At 40.0% G+C, this 18,148-nt stretch overlaps 1 protein-coding gene across 1 annotated transcript; it reads right to left on the bottom strand.

Annotated features, from left to right (window-relative positions):
• Positions 1–299: 299 nt before the first annotated feature.
• LOC149288685 (cone cGMP-specific 3',5'-cyclic phosphodiesterase subunit alpha'-like) lies at positions 300–17,970 on the bottom strand. The gene is made up of 22 exons (XM_089491390.1): positions 17,494–17,970; positions 13,523–13,675; positions 12,819–12,908; positions 12,252–12,392; positions 11,847–11,921; positions 11,580–11,644; positions 11,419–11,485; positions 10,592–10,639; positions 10,175–10,324; positions 9,475–9,618; positions 9,077–9,142; positions 8,300–8,446; positions 7,940–8,047; positions 7,327–7,436; positions 7,155–7,242; positions 6,727–6,827; positions 6,474–6,581; positions 6,329–6,392; positions 5,865–5,939; positions 5,349–5,432; positions 4,810–4,978; positions 300–373 (listed from the first exon to the last, which is right to left on the bottom strand). Exons 1-22 carry the CDS (start codon positions 17,968–17,970, stop codon positions 300–302), a joined length of 2,604 nt encoding a protein of 867 aa, XP_089347516.1.
• Positions 17,971–18,148: the final 178 nt, after the last annotated feature.

Here is an 18,148-nt window from a genome sequence, read left to right as displayed (position 1 = left end):
CTCCCCGGATATCTCTTTATTCCAAATCATCTGATTTCAAGTCACATAAGGTCTCAGAAATCACAGAACGATGACATCTATCTATGTAATTATCTTATAAATAAAGGTTTCACTAAATAATCCAGATTCTATTTTCGATATTTTATTAGCCTGGCCAATCGTTGTGAGAAGGGGATTATCTTCTTAACGCTGCGCTATGTTCTACAATCTCGGTAAATCGGTACATCTTGTCGTTTGGCGGAATTGGTTGGATAACTCGAGTCTTCGGCGATTTTTCCTGCCGGGACTTCAGATGTTTTCTACAAAACTGTACATGTTTTTGATTTGTTTGGCTCCCCGCGGCCCCCGTCTGCTACGACCTTCTCCGGGGCTACTAAAAAAAAAAAAAAAAAGAGAAAACAGGAGAGGAATGTTAATAGCAGGCAGGGGACGTTGGTTGTACGTTTGTACTTTCAGTAAATGTCTCAACGTCGGCTGATTTATGGATACGATTCCCAAATCTGAAGATTTATTATAAATCGGCTACTGTTCCTTTTCAGCGCCTTCTTTATTCTTGCGCAGGCGGCATATTACTCGAGTCCCAGACTATTCATACAAACAGCTTGTGATGAACACACTGAAACGCTTATTTCACAGGCGTTCGCGTTTTATAGAGCTTTTTCCTACTATTTGCCCCTTTTTTTTTTTTTTTTTTAAAGATGGGACCCAGATTATAGGGGGGAGGGGAGGCGAGATTACCCCCCCCCCCCCGCCCCATAATGTCCACATCCCCATTTGGTGGGGATCTCATTACTCTCTCACACTAATTCCCCAGGGTATGGAGCTGAAGCGAGGGGAGGGTGGATTGGGATCTGATGGCAACTAAGTCTAAGACCCAATTAGTTCTTCCATGGAGTATACAGAAATGAGAAAAAGGTCCCCTAAACGTAAAAAAGTCTACGTCCGGCGGAGGTTTGTAGGAATGAAGCTTGTGTTGAGCAATTTCATTCTCCGAATATGTCTGAAGCATTTGTATCTCTGTAATATTCCGTAGAGAACCTCGGGTCACGGCCTTCCCCTCAATCATTTCTACAGCCCACTGCGCATGCTGCGTCTATAGTATTCAACGCTATAGTAAGATATGTAAGTATACGCGGTGCTCTGTATTTAAAGCAGCTGTATGGTGTATATACTGTATGTGCGCATGTTTACATTTGCATCTTTGGACAAAAGAACTTCCAACCCAACTGCCCTTCTATTCCAATCAACACCTGCCTTGCTTTGAGATGCACCATACCAAGTTCTGCTCCGATCTCTTCCTTGTCGACCCACGGCAACAAATACCAATACAGACCAAAGTGCCCCGTAATTCAGTAACAGAACGCTAACTGCCTCCTAGATAAACGAGTCCTTCTCGAAGTCTACACCTATGGGTGCCGCCATCAGGTTTCTGATGAAGAAGAATGGTGAAGAACCACCCAAGAATGACATAAATGTCCGCATATCCAGGGTTCCTATTCATATTACACTTCAGTTATTTTGAGTACTATCTACATACCAAAAGTCCAACATTAAACTTACATTTATTAGCTGGGGATCACCAAGTACCTACAAACTGGTTACTTTCCAACCTTTCCACCTGCATTCAAGACAACACAGTCAGTCAGCTGTTCCCGTAGCTCCCTCACAGCCGCTTTCATTATTATTTAATGCAAGTTCATTAAAAGTCTCATTCAGGGAAAAAAAATAATTAGTTCGATATGGGCTATATGATGGCTTCTTTAAAATATACCCATGTCGGTTATGTTTTTTCAGCGTGTTTGCTCTGCTTGACCAGTGCCAGCCATTATAATAAGGTTACACTGACCTGGTCAGATTGACCGTGATTTAGAATGACCTGGTAATAATCCCCATTTATTTGCATATTCATCTTATTTGTGCTAATTAACATTCCCCCACCTAGTTCTATCCTTTCAAACTCCCTATCCTGAGACAGACTGTGATTTTTTTTTTCTCTCCTTGCAATTCTGTACATATCCCCTTAAAAAAAAAATCCTGACTAGATCCTTTTTGGGGTTCTTTCATTGGCTTTCTATACGTTTCCTTTCTGTAATTGTGTTTTGGACATTATGTTACGGTATTATGCTGTTAGCAGCCAGCATACACACACAATGACACACAACGCTATGTATACATTTCTTAAAGTAACATGATCAGCGTATTAAATGAAATATTAAATATCATGTATTATATATCAATTATAGATCAACATTAAATATTCTTGGTGATCGCCCCACATGCCACACTTTGCCTTTTCATGAATATGGCACACAGTTGTACATGATGGATAGTGTAACACTGCCCTACTGCCCGCCCTACTGCCCGCCCTACTGCCCGCCCTACTGCCTGCAATGGCAATGACGTACTCTGACGCAATGGTGGACTTAGGCAGGGCCGGCCCGACAATGGAGCCGAGTGGGGCAACCGCTCCAGGCGGCACTTTTGAGGGGGCGGCACTCTCTTCCTCCTCTGCGGCGAGTCTCCCTGTTCGGTCTCGGTGCCGGCTTGTAATGCTGAGTTCTGGCGCTCAGCATTACAAGCCGGCACCGAGACCGAACAGGGAGACTCGCCGCAGGACTGCTGAAAGGTAAGTACAAGGGGGGGGGGGGAGAGGAAGGGTAGATAATGGGGGGGAGGGGCGGCAGGGACGGAGGGAGAGGAAGGGTAGATAAGGGGGGGGGCAGCATTTTGCCTTGGGCCGGCCCCGGACTTAGGTGTTTTTTAAATGGTATTTGCTGGGTATGCTCTGAATTCTTGCTCTGGTTTATTTCCCCATATATACCAAAATAGCGAAAAATCCCCCACCTTCTCATATCTAATATGAATCATTTTCTCAAAATCCCCCACCTTCTTATACCTGATATAACTAAATATCTCTTAATCTCCCATGTCTTGTATCTGATGGCTGCTGTTGTACATTCTCTGTATTCATTCTTATTTGCATGCAAATTAAAACACTCAAATTTAAGTTTCAGGAGAAAAGTACTTTCTTCTCTTTCAGACAGCAGGACGATTGGCTGCTGCTACTGCCATCGATTTCAGTAGGAACTAATCTCTCACCGACTTAAAAGGTTACACACGGGTTTAGAAAGCATACTTAGGTATGCTTCCTGTTTCAGTAGAGGCGGCCAGGCAGTGAAGGAATTTTTTTCAGTACTTAAAAAATGTGGGCACCAATTTGCAGTAAGTAAAACGGTAAATGATTACCTTAATTTGTATTACTGTGTAAATATATCAATTTAAAGAAATTATGAAAACAGGACACTGAAATGCTCACTGTTAATAAAAAAAATTAAAAAGTGTATTTGTACTTATTCCATCCAATGTTAAAATCCACACAAAATAGGCATTTGCATATAGGGGGGGTCGCAGCAATATTATTGCATTATTAACACTTTGGAGTCGCTTTGATTATTCTGTTTATTATCGTAATTAAACTATTTTAAGCTAAGTTGGTGGTTTTACTCTGAAACTGGAACTTGATCTCCCACAACGAACAAAAATAAGAGGAACAACTCAAAATAACCTGTTTGTCTCCATGGCAACAGACTTTCTTTTCTATGTTATGACTGGTGCTTCCAGCAAAATATTAAATGATTAAAGAAGGGTCCGTTCGTTCGGCAGCCGCAGGAATGATGTTTCTAATAATATTTATAAAAGTGTAGGAAGAGCACCTCACTTATGAGCATGCCTGGGAACTCGGTGCACCCCTTTGTGGGATGTGGGTAGGAGGTCCTGCCGATATCGGTGGGCGGTCCTGCCGACATCGGTGGGCGGTCACACTAACGTCGCAGGAAACACGCCATCTTTGCTGGGGAAGTTGGCGGGGAGTGGGGCGCGCCACAATGCCACTCCTAGGACCCGGAGTTTCCCAGGAGTGACTCGGAGAAGCGCCGCGAAACCCAGAGAGTTCCCAGACATGCTTATGAGACCCTTCTGTTTACATTAAGTATCTACTACCATTGCCGGGCCCTCCTTACTGATAACGGAGCCCTGGGCAAGCCTCCGGTGGTGAGCCATCGCTCCGAATAAAGTACCAGCTCATCCTCGCACAAAAACCAGTCCCTCCAGGCTCCGATCCGCACTTGACTGATTTCACCAATATTTTAAAGCACATAAGCCAGGAGACATTTAAGTTTCACGGGCTGCTGATCTGCCCGTGTAAAGTGCTGCCCCCTGCAGTGTGAAGGGTGTATAAACCCGCAGAGGGGCACCAATTACTGAGATTTTTATATGTATGTGAAAAGTCCTGGAGACCGAGCGGAAATGAGTCTTTTGTCCCAGCTTGTTGCATGTGAAGTATTTAGAGCCCTTCGTAGAATGACCTTTACCTCTGGAACCAGAAGTCCAGCTGGACGAATATTTAATCCACGCGTGCGCTTCATCTGGCCGAGATAATCTGCGTCGGGGCTGAAGACCCCCTTTGTGTTATCATGGCCGCTTTTGCAGAGAGAGGACTTTGTCCGAGGCAACTATTTACTTTATTGCCAGAGAAAGGAAAATACCGTTCCAGTTCATTTTTAGCTGATCGGAAGAGTCCGTGGGCACCCGTTACATAGCAGCTTTACATCGCCTTTTGGAATACGGCTCCCTCGCCCCCATTGTCCTTTGGATCACTTGTCCGTACGGTATTTGGTGAGGAGCAGCTGGGATTATCTGACTAGCCTAGTCTGGATATACACTATTTGGGGGTTAGAACTCGGTAATAATAATAACCTGTAGCAACATTTTATATGAACAATTATCCCCCACATATTACAATTTACTGACCCTTTTTAGGCTGGATCGCGTTTTCCTGCAGCTCTTTTTTCTTTTCTATTTGTTCTTCTAAAGCTTTCATTTTTTCATCGTAGGCATCGGCTTGCGTTTTCCACTGAACCCTGTTATTTTGGAGTCCGTCGTACATCGGGGTAATTTCTCTATGAAATCGGGAGAATTCCTAGAGATCGTAAACGGATACAAAAATCAGTCGGCGCCGTCACACTGCAAGTAGACGGCTGCAAGGATGCGTGAGTCTGCCGATCCTTGGGTTTGCCAGCTTAGACTGACGCCATACAATGTAACCGTATAGAAAAAGGCAAGCAGGCTACTATCTATACCACCGGCTGTATTAAAGAGACACTGCAGCCGTCATAAGCACCTCAATAAATAAGAAAGCTGACATGTCCCTTTAAATTAACGTGATATACAGCCACAGTTGACCTACGCGGAGAGCGCTTTCCTGCTTCTGATTGGCTGCTTCAACTCATCGGTACATATATGTTATATGAAGCATGACATGTCCCTCTTCAACAGACCGAAGGACTCACCTTGTACACAAACGTACAAACAAAATCTATGAATCCAACTTGAAGTTTGGGCAGCTCATCCCCTTTGTTCCTGTCCATCATAGGCTGAAACAAAATCGGATCGTCGGATTAGCCAATCCGCAAATAAATTGAGCCATTATGACATTTTTAGATTTTTTAGAAGTTCATATAATCATTTTTTGTTACGGTAGCAAAAAGGATGCATCAAAGTAAAATAACACAATAAAACCACTATAAAAGAGAACACACATTCATTAACGTACACCAATGTTACGTGTGTTAACCGTTTACATTGTAGTTTTAGTTTATCAAATACCGCATCAAAATTTATTTTCAAATTACTTTTAATCGCGCTTTTTTTTTTTAAAGGTTTAGTTGATCGAATGCAGGGTCAAAATATTTTTAATTTTTCTTTAAATTATTTATTTTAAGGTTTTCCAAATGTATACATAAACGGTCAAACTGGATTCATGCATATTAAATAGAATTAATTCCCAAACATATTCATTGTCTTACGATAGGTTGTTGCTGAAGCACTGTTCTCTCGAGGTCTCCCTGCTCCCAAAATTCATTGGCAACCATGAGAGCGACCTACAGGAAAAATATCTCTTTAATGAATGTATTATCCCAAGAGGCAAGTAAAACGGGATTTGTTAAATATTTTTTATAGCAAAGTCCAATATTTATATATATATTATATATATATATACGGTAATATATATATATATATATTATATATATATATTTACAGTATTTATATATATATATATAGTCTATATAATATATATTATATATATAAATATATATATATATAATATTTATATATATATATTTATAATATTTATATATATATTGTATATAATATATATATTATATATATAAATATATATTTATAATATTTATATAATGATAACAACCCTACAGAAGCCAAGTTACTACACATTGGAGCAAATTAGGTGGAAACCTCCAAATACCCTCACCTTACTCTGCACTTCCCACGGTTTGGTAATGGCAGACAAATCACAACCCGTCATCATCATAGCCCTATAATAATACAAATATAGTGAGTAAGACACGTCTGTAACACAGAAACCACAACGCCGGGATTACTTTTTATCGGCTCACATAATAATTTCTTTTTTCGTGGGATCGGTGATGATATATTTAATAACTTCTTCTTCGGACTGCATCTGCTCTGCGGCATCAACAATCTTTTGAAACATGGTCCTTTTCCTGAGGATAGAAAAAAAGAAAAAAAAAAGAGTTCATACGTCTAATCCAACTACCTATATTCTGTAATATTAAATTCCTGCCCTGTTCGTAAATTTGGGGGTTCAGCATATACTTGTTGGGTTAATACCTTCTTTGTCCCACTTACTTAAAATATAACGCCAGGTCGGTCGCAATAATGGCCACTTCGAATAAACGCATAACATTTTCATACTGTCGTTTGTTCAGGTTCTGAAAAATGTTTAAACTCTGCAAGATACAATGTTTCTTTGTTACAGCTCGGAAGTTACAATCAAAAGCAAGTCACGGAACCCCGAGAAAATGACCCGTTTCCTTACAAGGAATCCATCATATCTTGAGATTTTATTCACAATAAATGTCGGCTTTTTTCACATTATTTATTATACCGGGCCAAGATCTCAATCTTAGAACTATATGGTTGCTCTTCTAAAATCACCCTCGTTCCTTGGCCCGTAAAGCGAGGTGGTATCTCAGGATATCCCGGTTTTAATTGTGGGTCACATTAATGCCTAATATTGTCCATAGCAATATACAGGATACAAAGAACAAGCTCACCTCGTCTTCCAACAATGTTTTACTAAACTCTAAGTGGTGTCTTTCTAAAATAGAAGATCCGTGAAGTCTAGCGAGTGGGGCTTGGGACCTGTGAACACATTGGGAAACCTGTGAAATGTCATAAATCACATTTTGTTTGGGGACGAAGGGGCCGTGAAAGCGCCGCGCTTACTTCATCTGGTACAAATTATTGGTTCCCCTGTGGTCAATGTCATGGCAAAAGGCAGCAGCGACCATCGCAAAGGCCTCCAGGTCTGAGTAATATTTCTTTAGTTTACCTGTCTTTGGAAAAGTAAAGAATTTCAGTAAGTTCTAATAAAAAGCTCTTTGATTTGATAGGTCTCTATGATTAATCTCTTTACACAGAAGAAGGATTTAATCATGGAGATTGTAATGGTCTTTAAATAACTGGCCGTCGTGGATGAGCTGCAGATGTTTTAGCTAATCCCAATATGATGTTCACCATAGTCTGTGGAGTCCAACCATCGGGAAAGAGTGATTTCCCTTTCCACACTAATCTCTATAATAAGACAGACTTGGGTAACTAGGTGAGTAACGCAGTATGTTATCGCATTGTTTCCAAACCACCCAATCACAGTGCCGCATGCAATTCCGGCATACAATCTAATTGCAATGCCGTATCCTGATGCCCTCAAGTAAAACAGCTGATACCCCAAGCGTTGTTTACAAAGAGATTTTGACATGTAAGAATAATCATCTCGTCTCCGCGGTACCCCGGTCTCTATTATCTAATAACATATCATACACAATAAAATATTCCATACCATTAGCAAGGTGAACATTGTTTGTCCCACATTAAATCCATGTCGCCAGTTGTGATAGGTTATATCCCGATATCCTTTTCGGACCGTATACATCCATTTCGTTAAGACCTACACAAAAAAGAAACATTGTAACAGTAACAAGTACACAATGTGACGGGGAGATTCCGTCACACAACAAATACGACAGAGAGACAAGGTGGGCTTGTGCTACGTAATGACGAAGAAGGACAGAGACGTGATAAGGGGCATAGAGAGGGAAGGGGAAGAGGAGCAGAGAGGAGAAAGGCCTGTGGGGAAGAGAATTGGGGGAAAATGATCATAATTTGCTTGTCTCAACAAATACATTTTGATCATTTTTACCTGGACGGGGATTTTAAATTTCTCAACAGCCTTTAATTCAAAAAACAGTTTAATTCCACTTTTGATGAGGTCGTGTTCAGACACGGGCAGGTCACTGAAGTGGAAGTCGTAGAGCTCAAACGCGGCTGGGTCTGGCAGCTCTTCTTTCTTTTGAAAACAAGATAGACTTTGATCACCAGATGAATCTTATTACTGAATTCCGAACCCGAGAATACAGCCGCCGGCGACGCAGTTGTTTTCCGGATAGATCAAGTTAACATGTAATGCATGATTACACCGCGTTCGCTAAAATCTCATTAAATCTTCAGTATTTGTTGGGATGTTTGTGAGATTATGTGGTTTTGCTCAAATTTTGGAACTCGTTATAGACAAAGGACAATTTAGCCTCGGTTATAAAATACAAATGTTCTGCTTCTGATCTTGATCAAGACCCGGACGCCATAAAACATGTCACTTTTTGTTTGGGGTCAGTGATATTGGAAATAATGAGTCATATGTGGCAATTTTTTGTAAATATCAACCAAAAAGACCACTTTGATCACCAAAGACAATGTTTCAGAAGAGCGGCGGCCGGAAGGTGAGTTCTCAGGAAGACTCGCACCAAATATTGATTTTGTTAAATGATAAAAATAAACTATTAACATGTTTTTATTTTTCACGGTACTGTGTATATTTATATATATTTTTTTACATATACATCTTACGTATATATTTTCTAACAAATTTTGTTTTTTTATACTAAAAATACTGAAATATATATTTTTCATAAATACTTACTAATATTTGCACTAGCTGTTTTTCTTCACATTCTTCAACATTTTTATTCAACTTTTCTTTGGTTTTCTAAAAAAAAAAAAAAAAAAAATGTTTTGCAGATCAGTGCCGTGTTCATAGGACCAGTTGTCTACTCTGTGCCGCTATCCTTCCTCAGAGCGCGGGGACATATCGTGACGCTCCGCCGGTGCTTGGCTGTAGTAAACTATGGCGGACATGCCGACAATGCACGGCCCTTCATAGTGTTAATGGGCAGGTTGGGCAGCTTTTAACAAGCCAATTGTGCAGTGGCCCTACAGGGAGCCCGATCACTCAAGGGGCCCTCCTGGACCTGCCACCCTAGTCGGCCTAGGCCATAATATGCCAATGATGATATATTTTTAAGAACTTAGTAAACTTACCAGAATGCTTTGCAGCTCGAGAGGCGTACATTGTAAATGGTACATGAGCATTTCTTGCGCAATGTCTTTTCTGTTTTCCAGTTTGTTCATTTTTTCGTATGTGTCCGTGTTCAGAACAGACCACCCGAGGAACTGCGTCAGAGCCTATGGTATACATAAGGTGTGGGGGGGTACAATTTAAACAGAAGGTTCACCTTCATGATGGTCAAAGAGAGCTGGGGGGGGGGCGCCGGGCAAAATGTGGAAATCAAAGACATATTCAAAAGTGGGTGGACTCTGCGCATGCTGACATCACAATGCAAATGTATCCAAAAAGGCTTGAGTATGTTCTGATGTCATAAGCTGGCAAGTGAAAGTGACGCAACTGGCCACAGTTAACAATAGGGTTAACAATATTCATCGTTTTTCCGTTACTTTTACCCCATTATCACTTTTACCCCGCCATGACCTTTACCCCGCCATCACTTTTACCCCACTATCACTTATGTGAGCTCATGACGTTCATAAGTAACAGATATAAAAACTCACAGAGATAACAAGAGGCTACTGGGGGTTCCAGTAAAACGCATAGACGTTTATACAATCCCGTATACAAACCATGGAGACAATAGAACAATCTTGCATTCTACTTTATACTTTATTTTTTTGTAATTTACTAATTTCTTATTTTACAAAAAAAAATTAAAAATAACCATCTTACTTCTGTGATCTGCTCATCGTATTCGTCAAAAGGTTTCGCGTCCTTCCTATTGTAAAATGTAGCGACTCCCACGATTTCTTCTTTCTTGTTCACGATGGGCAGGGATAATACATTTTTAATAACCCAGCCTGTCTCATCCACTGGTCCATTCTAAAAACGAACAGAAAATGGTAACAAGGTAACCCTTCTCATCTTATCTCAATCAGGTCCTTAGATAACACACCGACTAGATGGCTAGAATAACCCAAAGATCTCTTTTTAGTTATAGAAAAGTCATTATTATGATTATTGTTATTATTATTATTTATTTCTATAGCAGCATCGGATTCTGCAGAACTCTAAGGCAGACATTGTATGGAAATCATGTAACGAAAATATTTTTTTTTCTGGGTTCTAGGGCATAACATAATATTTTACCTGAAATTTGAAATATTCATCTGCTGGGGCATTCATCATATTGCAGATCTGACAATAAAAACAAGTATTTTCGGATAAATCTGTATACATACCAATTATAAAAACAATACTTTGGATGTGTCAGTAAGGGTTATAGGCCATTGTGTAAGGACAGAGAGTGAGTTGGTGCTCCGTAGGAGACAAGACTCGGCTGTGCTTGGCAAGTCACATGGGGGGGCCTGAGAGTCAGGGGGGGCAATTGCCCCACGGGCCAATCCAAAATTCTTCAAAAAGGTCACTTGTGGAGGCAGGGTCACTTAAAGGGCTGATGTTATGTGACCTCACAGTAAAGAGATGCTGCTTGCACAGTGTATGCAGGCAGCTACAAAGAAGGCCCTGGGCAAGATGAGAGTCTTGGTGGGTAAGAGAGTGAGAGGGTAAGGGAGTTAGGGAGAGAGGGAGTGGGTATATATGTATGCGTATATACATAAGAGTGAATGTATATCTGTGTGTTAGCATGAATGTATATGTGTAAGTGTGTGTTAGCATGAATGTATATGTGTAAGTGTGTGTTAAAGGTATTGTGTGTTAGCATGAGTGTGTGTGTGTTAGTGTGTACGTTTGTGTAAATGTGAAAGTGTATAAACGTGTGCCTGTGAATATGTTAGTTGCTGGGGGGGGGCGAGGGGCCGAAGGGGCCACTTGGCTTTAGCTGCTCCCTGGGCCAGAAGGTGCCAGCCCTCCCCTGCAACCAAATGTATCAGAATTTCATAGTCAGCAGTGGCGGAAAAGCATTACCAGTGATCCCTTAAAACACATTCCTGTTTTACAATCACCAAAGGACTTACAAATCCATTCTCCGCAACGTACGCCGGTAGCCCACTCACAAGAGACCAGTGATCGGCCGGCGGGGTCCTTTAAACAGAGAAATTGATGCATGTTAATTATGAACTTTTGCTTGTTAAAAAACAAGTAATTAATGAATTAGAAAAGTCAGATGTAATCTTACGGGATAACTTTAATTTCTTCTTTTCCATGCAAAAGATAATCAATAATCTTGTAAAAATTCACTTCCTGGACAAGAGAAAATATGGTTGTGATCAGCCATAACCATTGCAAACTGTCATTATTAATAATAATTAATTTCACCAAATGAGCCATTCTGAGCCATAGGATGCAACCATATATTAAAGATAAAAATCCATGATTTGTGTTGATTAAGCGTCTCCTCACACCCGTCTATATCTCACGGGTATTAGAAGAAATATTTACAAACCCTTCCATCTGGCGTTTTAGGCCCTTTGTATGGCGGTACTTCTCCCATTCTGATTGGCCATTCTTCGTAGAATTCCTGAGTTCAGTTAAAAAAAGAAAAGATGATGTGAAAAAAACACGAACAGAAGATATGCAACCAAGACAATCCAAAACCCTATTACATTTTGAATATAAAAATTTGAATATTAAATTTGCGTTGCGGCACTTTAAGGCCTGGGGTCGGAGGACATATTTCCCCATAGGAAACTGGGTCAACTTTTGTCGTTTTGCTATAATTATAGTTTTGTGATAATCATTTTATTTTACACATTTTTACCTAGGGAAACTTTATAGCACTGGGCTTGGGAGTGTCCAGCTGGTGATGGATCCAGCAGACCTCATAAAATAACCATTTTTTAACGTTCACCTTTTCCTTAGTCATATCCAGCAAAGCGACCGAGTATCTCTCACAGTTCAGATACACCCTGACAGTGTAGAGGGCTTTGTGGAATTGTCTCTCAATGTCAGTTAATTCTTCAAATACCTTGTTGGCCGACCATGTCAGGATCTATATAAAAGAAAAAAGGATATAAATAACCCATCATCTTCCACCATTCCAAGAACCCAAGCCTGTAGTATGATCCCCCCGATGATTGTCTTCCAATCATAATCTTTCCTCTTAAGTGTCTCGCCAATAATATCATAGCTAAGAAACAGTGGGCGTGTGCTTGAACAATATTGGTCTCTGACCATCTCCTCTTTCTTCGGGGTGCTTAGCCACACCCACTCCCCACCTACTCCCAACTACTTAATAATACCTGAGGATAGCCACACCCTTGTGGCTAGTCCCACCCATTACAAGCTAATCACAGCCGCTGCATGGAGCGTGATTAGCCCCACCCCCTCATGAAGCCACTCCCTCACAAGCGGGAGAGCTCCGAGTTCTGGCCTGGCAGCGCTTCGAAATTTCAATGACTTAAAACTGTTACTTTACCTGACTTTTCCTGGATTCCACGTTGTGAAGGTACGTGATGTGATAATGTTTAAGGGCAAGGGATACAAAGTTCAGATATTTGATAAAAACCTGCAAAGGTGGCACAAAGAATAAATATTACTTTTTTTTATGCGTTATTACTAAGGAAGGCGACAAACACCCCGACTCTTTATCATACTGTTTTTTTCAAGCAAGAGAATAGCTCAATACTAATCACCCGGTAGGACACGCTGACTAATGATCTCATTAGCATCAGCTCAGTGTAGGCCTTGAGCACGAAAAGACATCCATAATGTCACATGACTGACAACAATGGCCGCCTCCAGGTCTGCAGATAAAGGGTTTTTGTAAATGCCGACCGAATTATTGTATACAGCATTGGGGGGTTATATTACTGTATACAGCACTGGGGGTTATATTACTGTATACAGGCCTAGGGGTTATTACTGTATACAGCGCTGGGGGGGTTATATTACTGTATACAGCGCTGGGGGTGTTATATTACTGTATACAGCACTGGGGGGTTATTACTGTATTCAGTGCTGGGGGTTATTACTGTATCCAGCTCTGGGGGGCTATTACAGTATACAGCGCTGGGGGGGTTACATTACTGTATAAAGTGCTGGGGGGTTATTACTGTATACAGTGCCGGGGTTTATTTTTTTCTATGGGACTTCCCCTTTATTAAATCCACCCCACAATACCTCTTCGTCTGCCTTTGAAAATGCCGGCTCGTTTTGTTTATTCACTGCCATAATAACAGCCAAAACCTCTTTTCCTTGTAAAATTGGTGTCGCCAATAAACTGTTGGTAGTATATCCGGTTTGCTTGTCTGCAAAGTCTGAAAAATGAGTGTTCTGGGGACAGAAACAAAAAGTCAACTGATTCCATATATTAAGATGTGTAAATATATATATACATTGTTTTCTTCTAATGTCAAGTAAATGAAAATGTTGTTTTTAATAAAACAATGTAATTTAAAGCATATTTTCATTCATCTACTGCTACTGAAACAATTATTCTGCGTACCAAAGGTTTTTGTAAATGTAACAATATGGGAAGCAATTTCAAAACGAACTAATTAAAACGATTCAGAAGCAAAACTTCTATAGTATAGACGTATATTTACTTTTCATGGGCTACATAATTAATACAGTAGCATCTATCAGCATCCAACAGCTCTATGATATATATATTCCCTATCAAATCAGTCGATTGTAAGCTCTTTGATCGGGGCCCTCCTTACCTCTTGTATCTGTAAGTCAAATGGTCATGTCCTGTTTACCCGTTGTACAGCACTGTGGAATAGGATGGCGCTATATAAAATAATAAATAATATAATAATCATTATTAAAACTGCTTTTCAATAATTAGGTTTGCGTCACCTTGGCCGTTTCTCTGGACCACTGGAAATGTAGGTGATATGGTTAGCATAAATGAACGTGGGACCCTGGATGGTCCAGGAGCCAAAACCAAAGACGTATGCATTCCTACACCTTAGAATAATGCATAATAACATTAATTTTCCCATTCTCGATCTATTGTATTATATACACTGAATTTGGTCACATATTGTTAATGGAGGAACCTTGGATAATATTGAAGGGTCTCCTCTAGTGTCCTACTGGAAGGACCAGCCGTATGGCCTTTGTTATGGGCCTTCTGGCTGAGATACTTCTACCAGGTCATATCTGAGAATCATTGGCATTCTAACTCGCAATGCTGTACAATTAAAATACAGGGTGGGTAATGAGTACACGTACAGATACAATGGGAGTTGAGGACCCTTCCCATGAGCTGACAATCTAGCCTTATGGCACTTTCATACAAAGTTCCTAGCAAGAATGGTAGGCTTGTGAATTTGCGGCTCAAGAGCTTACACTCTTAAATGAAATATATTGGTAACAAAAACAAAAGGAGGGGTAAAAAGAGGCAATAGTAGCTACGCAAAGCAATGGTATGTTGAGGACTCAGGACGTCACGCAAGACTCATTACAACGAGGATTACCCCGAGTCCATGTGATTAGCTTGTTATCAGATTCTGTTAATCAGTGTCATTGAAGTGCCGAGCGGCTGACGTGGGAATTATAAGAAACGCCTGTCCTGAGGTTTTGGCAGTAATTAGGAAGATACCGGATACACACTTTGAGATGTGTGGCAATGTGTGTGATTGTGACGATTAGATATACCTGTCTACAGCGCAAAAACACTCAAAACGTAACCATATTTTCTCCTTTGTTGGAAAAATGTGAATTTTATTTTCAATACGCAGCTCTTAAAGTCCAAAACCACGCATTATTCACTGTCAGCTCTCCCCTTAGTGAATAAATCCCTTGGTGTTCTTTGGTTGTAGCCATCAACCCCCAAACAGTCACCTTTTTCCATCTCTCTCCTTTTATCCCCCAATCTTAATTCTAGTATTAATTGTTGACTGTTATTTTTTGTAAGTAATGTTATATTTGGGTATTAATTTACTCCCTGCTCTGTCTTCATTCTAAACCATTCTGTATTCCATTATCATTGAGCTAGGGCTGTATCTTGGCCTAGGCCGGCCCAGGAGCACCCCTCCCCTGAGGGGCAAATTAAGGTTAAGGGGCGCATGAGTTTAGTTAGGCCTAAAGCAGCACAAAACCTAAATATACAAAGATAGAGGAACGCACAGCCTAAACGGCATAAAGACTTCAAATTCAGAGTCCAGGGTTGCTGCTAGAATTTTCGAATTAACTATTTATTTTTTAAATTTCTAACATTGATACCCTTCAGCTGTATACAGTATGTCTGGTAACTTAAATATGTAAAAAGTAGATGAGTTAAATAAAAAAGGACAGTGCTTTCACACATCGCCGAATCCCCTGGATCCTTTTTTGATCTTTCCTTCTGTAATCAGCCTTATGGAGGATAATCCCCAAGCAGGCTAAAGACGCCGTACATCCGCTGAGATGCATCAAACATAATGTCGCGGCTGAGAAATTATTCCTTTTTTCCATATACCGTTTTGTTAATTAGTGAAACAAAAAATTAAAAAGATCTCCTTGAAAAAAGGTGCTGTCCCACTAAGACAAAACATAAATTCAGCTCTTTAGCGTGTTCATTATTTTTTTTAATTTAATTATTATTAATCATTTTTTTTAATTTCCTCTGAAAGTTTCATCATTTAAAAAAGGACACAAAGGCTTTGAAAAACTTTTTTTTTTTTTAGTTTCTAAAAGAACGGCCGCTGGCCTTAAAGTGCTAGGGTCTCTACGGTGTCACCATTCCGGTAATCCTTGAAAAATTCCTCAGGATGGAATCTTTTACACCATTAAATCATTATTTATTGGAATAATTTGAGCCGTGTTAATTTCAGCTGTGTACGTGGAAAAAGTAGCTTTAAATAAAAAAAATAATAATAATATGTAAAAATATTTGGGGTGTTACAAAACCACAAATATTTAATACTCTATAGAATGATGTAATACATATTTTATTAAATGATTAAAAAATATTTTACAGGCATTTTATTTTAATTTTGTTTTTTAGATTTTTGGGGAGTGGCCACACATAAATATATACTTATAGAAAATAAATATAGGAGATATGCTACAAATAAAAATGCTTGGAAAATAAGCGGAATAAATAGTTTTATGCGTCTCCATCGTTTCCTATTTATGAGGTTAATAAAGTCAGGTTAGGTGTTTTTTTTAACACTTTGGTTCTTGTGCGATGGGTTTCACAGTGGAAGTTAATGATTTGCGAAAGCTCATGAGAGACACCTGAGTGAAGAGGTCTCATCTGAACCTTGTCCTCAGGATATCCCAAACACACCGAAAAATGGAGTTTGGGAACAGTCTGTCACATATAACACGGAGAAAAACATGATGGTCCCTTGAGGACATCGCTATGATTTGCCTCGTTCAAATAACAGTAATTCCGGCCGCCCAAATGTTATGGATCCCGCATATGCATCACTATTGAGTAGAAGCTTCACGCAAAATGTTGGGGACCCCTAAAAGTTGTGTCGAGGGGGCCGCTCTCCCTTCATATCTATCCAGTCGTGGAGCAGAACGCCGGCATCTCTGAATGTATCATCCCATGTGCTTGAAATCAGAAATACATGGGAATAAAAAATAATCTCACAATTCATTAGAAGATCTCATTAGGGCCCACGATTAAGGTTCCACCTCTGCACCTAGAAGCCTTCAGGACCCCCCCTAAAACCTGGCTATAGGGGCCTACATATGTGACCACAGGGGCCACATAATGTGATGGCATTTTTAATATTTATGCTTAAAATAAGGTGCATGTTACTTTTCTATAGCGTTTGTTAGGTGTGCACTGATTCCGTGCTTTGTTGTATGTATACTTTTCACAGAATTGTAATTGTGGAGAATGCAGATTATCGACACCATAATGTATGTTAAAAAATGTACTTTCATGAAGGACCGTGTTTCCCATCCCATGCTATCCGTGTCTTTCTGGATAATCTTGATGGGTCTAATAATTATTCCCAAGCCTGGTTAATTTCAAAAGGCAAAGAAAAGTTAAGATATTGAAATAAATATGAGAAAAAAAATGTATTTTAGAATAGTACAATATCACATCCGTAAAGTAGCACATTGGAATATCAATTTGCAAATTATATTCAATTTTCACCTCCAGCAGTTAACAAAAAAAGTTTCCATTCTCCAAATCTTACCTTTTTCACATCAGGTACGTTAAAAGTCTTCTTTGTATGGGCAACCCAACCCACAATTCCGATATCTAGAGGAAAAACTATTTCGCTTTCAGGGAGCACCAGGTTCTCTTCAAATCTTGAGGTATTTGTGACGTTGAAAAGCCTCGTCGCTAACTCGGGGACACCGTTGCGAGATCGGTAAATAAACATACTACAACAATCTGCCTTCAACAGGAACGCCAGCCTCTGGAGCAATTTATGAACAGTCTTCTCCATGTTGCTGCAATCTTGGATCTCCATTACCAGCTCCAATAGAATGTCCGCTTCTTCTAACTTGGTCATGTCTTTAAACGAAACCCCATGATCTACTTTCAGGTGTTTGTTGTTGAACAACGTCCCAACCGTCTCGCTTCTTAGCTTCCTATCAAAATATTCCTTTGCGAATTGAGGGTTGTCTTCCAGATATTTCTCAACATCTTCTTTCTTCATCTCACCCATTTTGGTAAATTTGCTTCAAAGATACATGGTTCAGGGTGATAAAGCTTCCATACAAGACCATGGATTCATGGTAAATTCTTCTTCTTCTTCCCCGACGGTATCCTCTCTGGTCATTGTAGCAATTCTTGAAGGCTCTAAAAAAAACCCTCTGAAACCCCTTTGAGATTTGACAGAAGGC

Source organism: Sceloporus occidentalis, unplaced genomic scaffold (assembly GCF_023333645.1).
Source record: "Sceloporus occidentalis isolate IW3139 unplaced genomic scaffold, rSceOcc1.0.p SCAF_50, whole genome shotgun sequence".
Lineage (NCBI taxonomy): Eukaryota > Metazoa > Chordata > Lepidosauria > Squamata > Phrynosomatidae > Sceloporus > Sceloporus occidentalis.
Note: the sequence above shows the minus strand (reverse complement) of the source record. Positions and strands in the feature narration are given on the sequence as shown.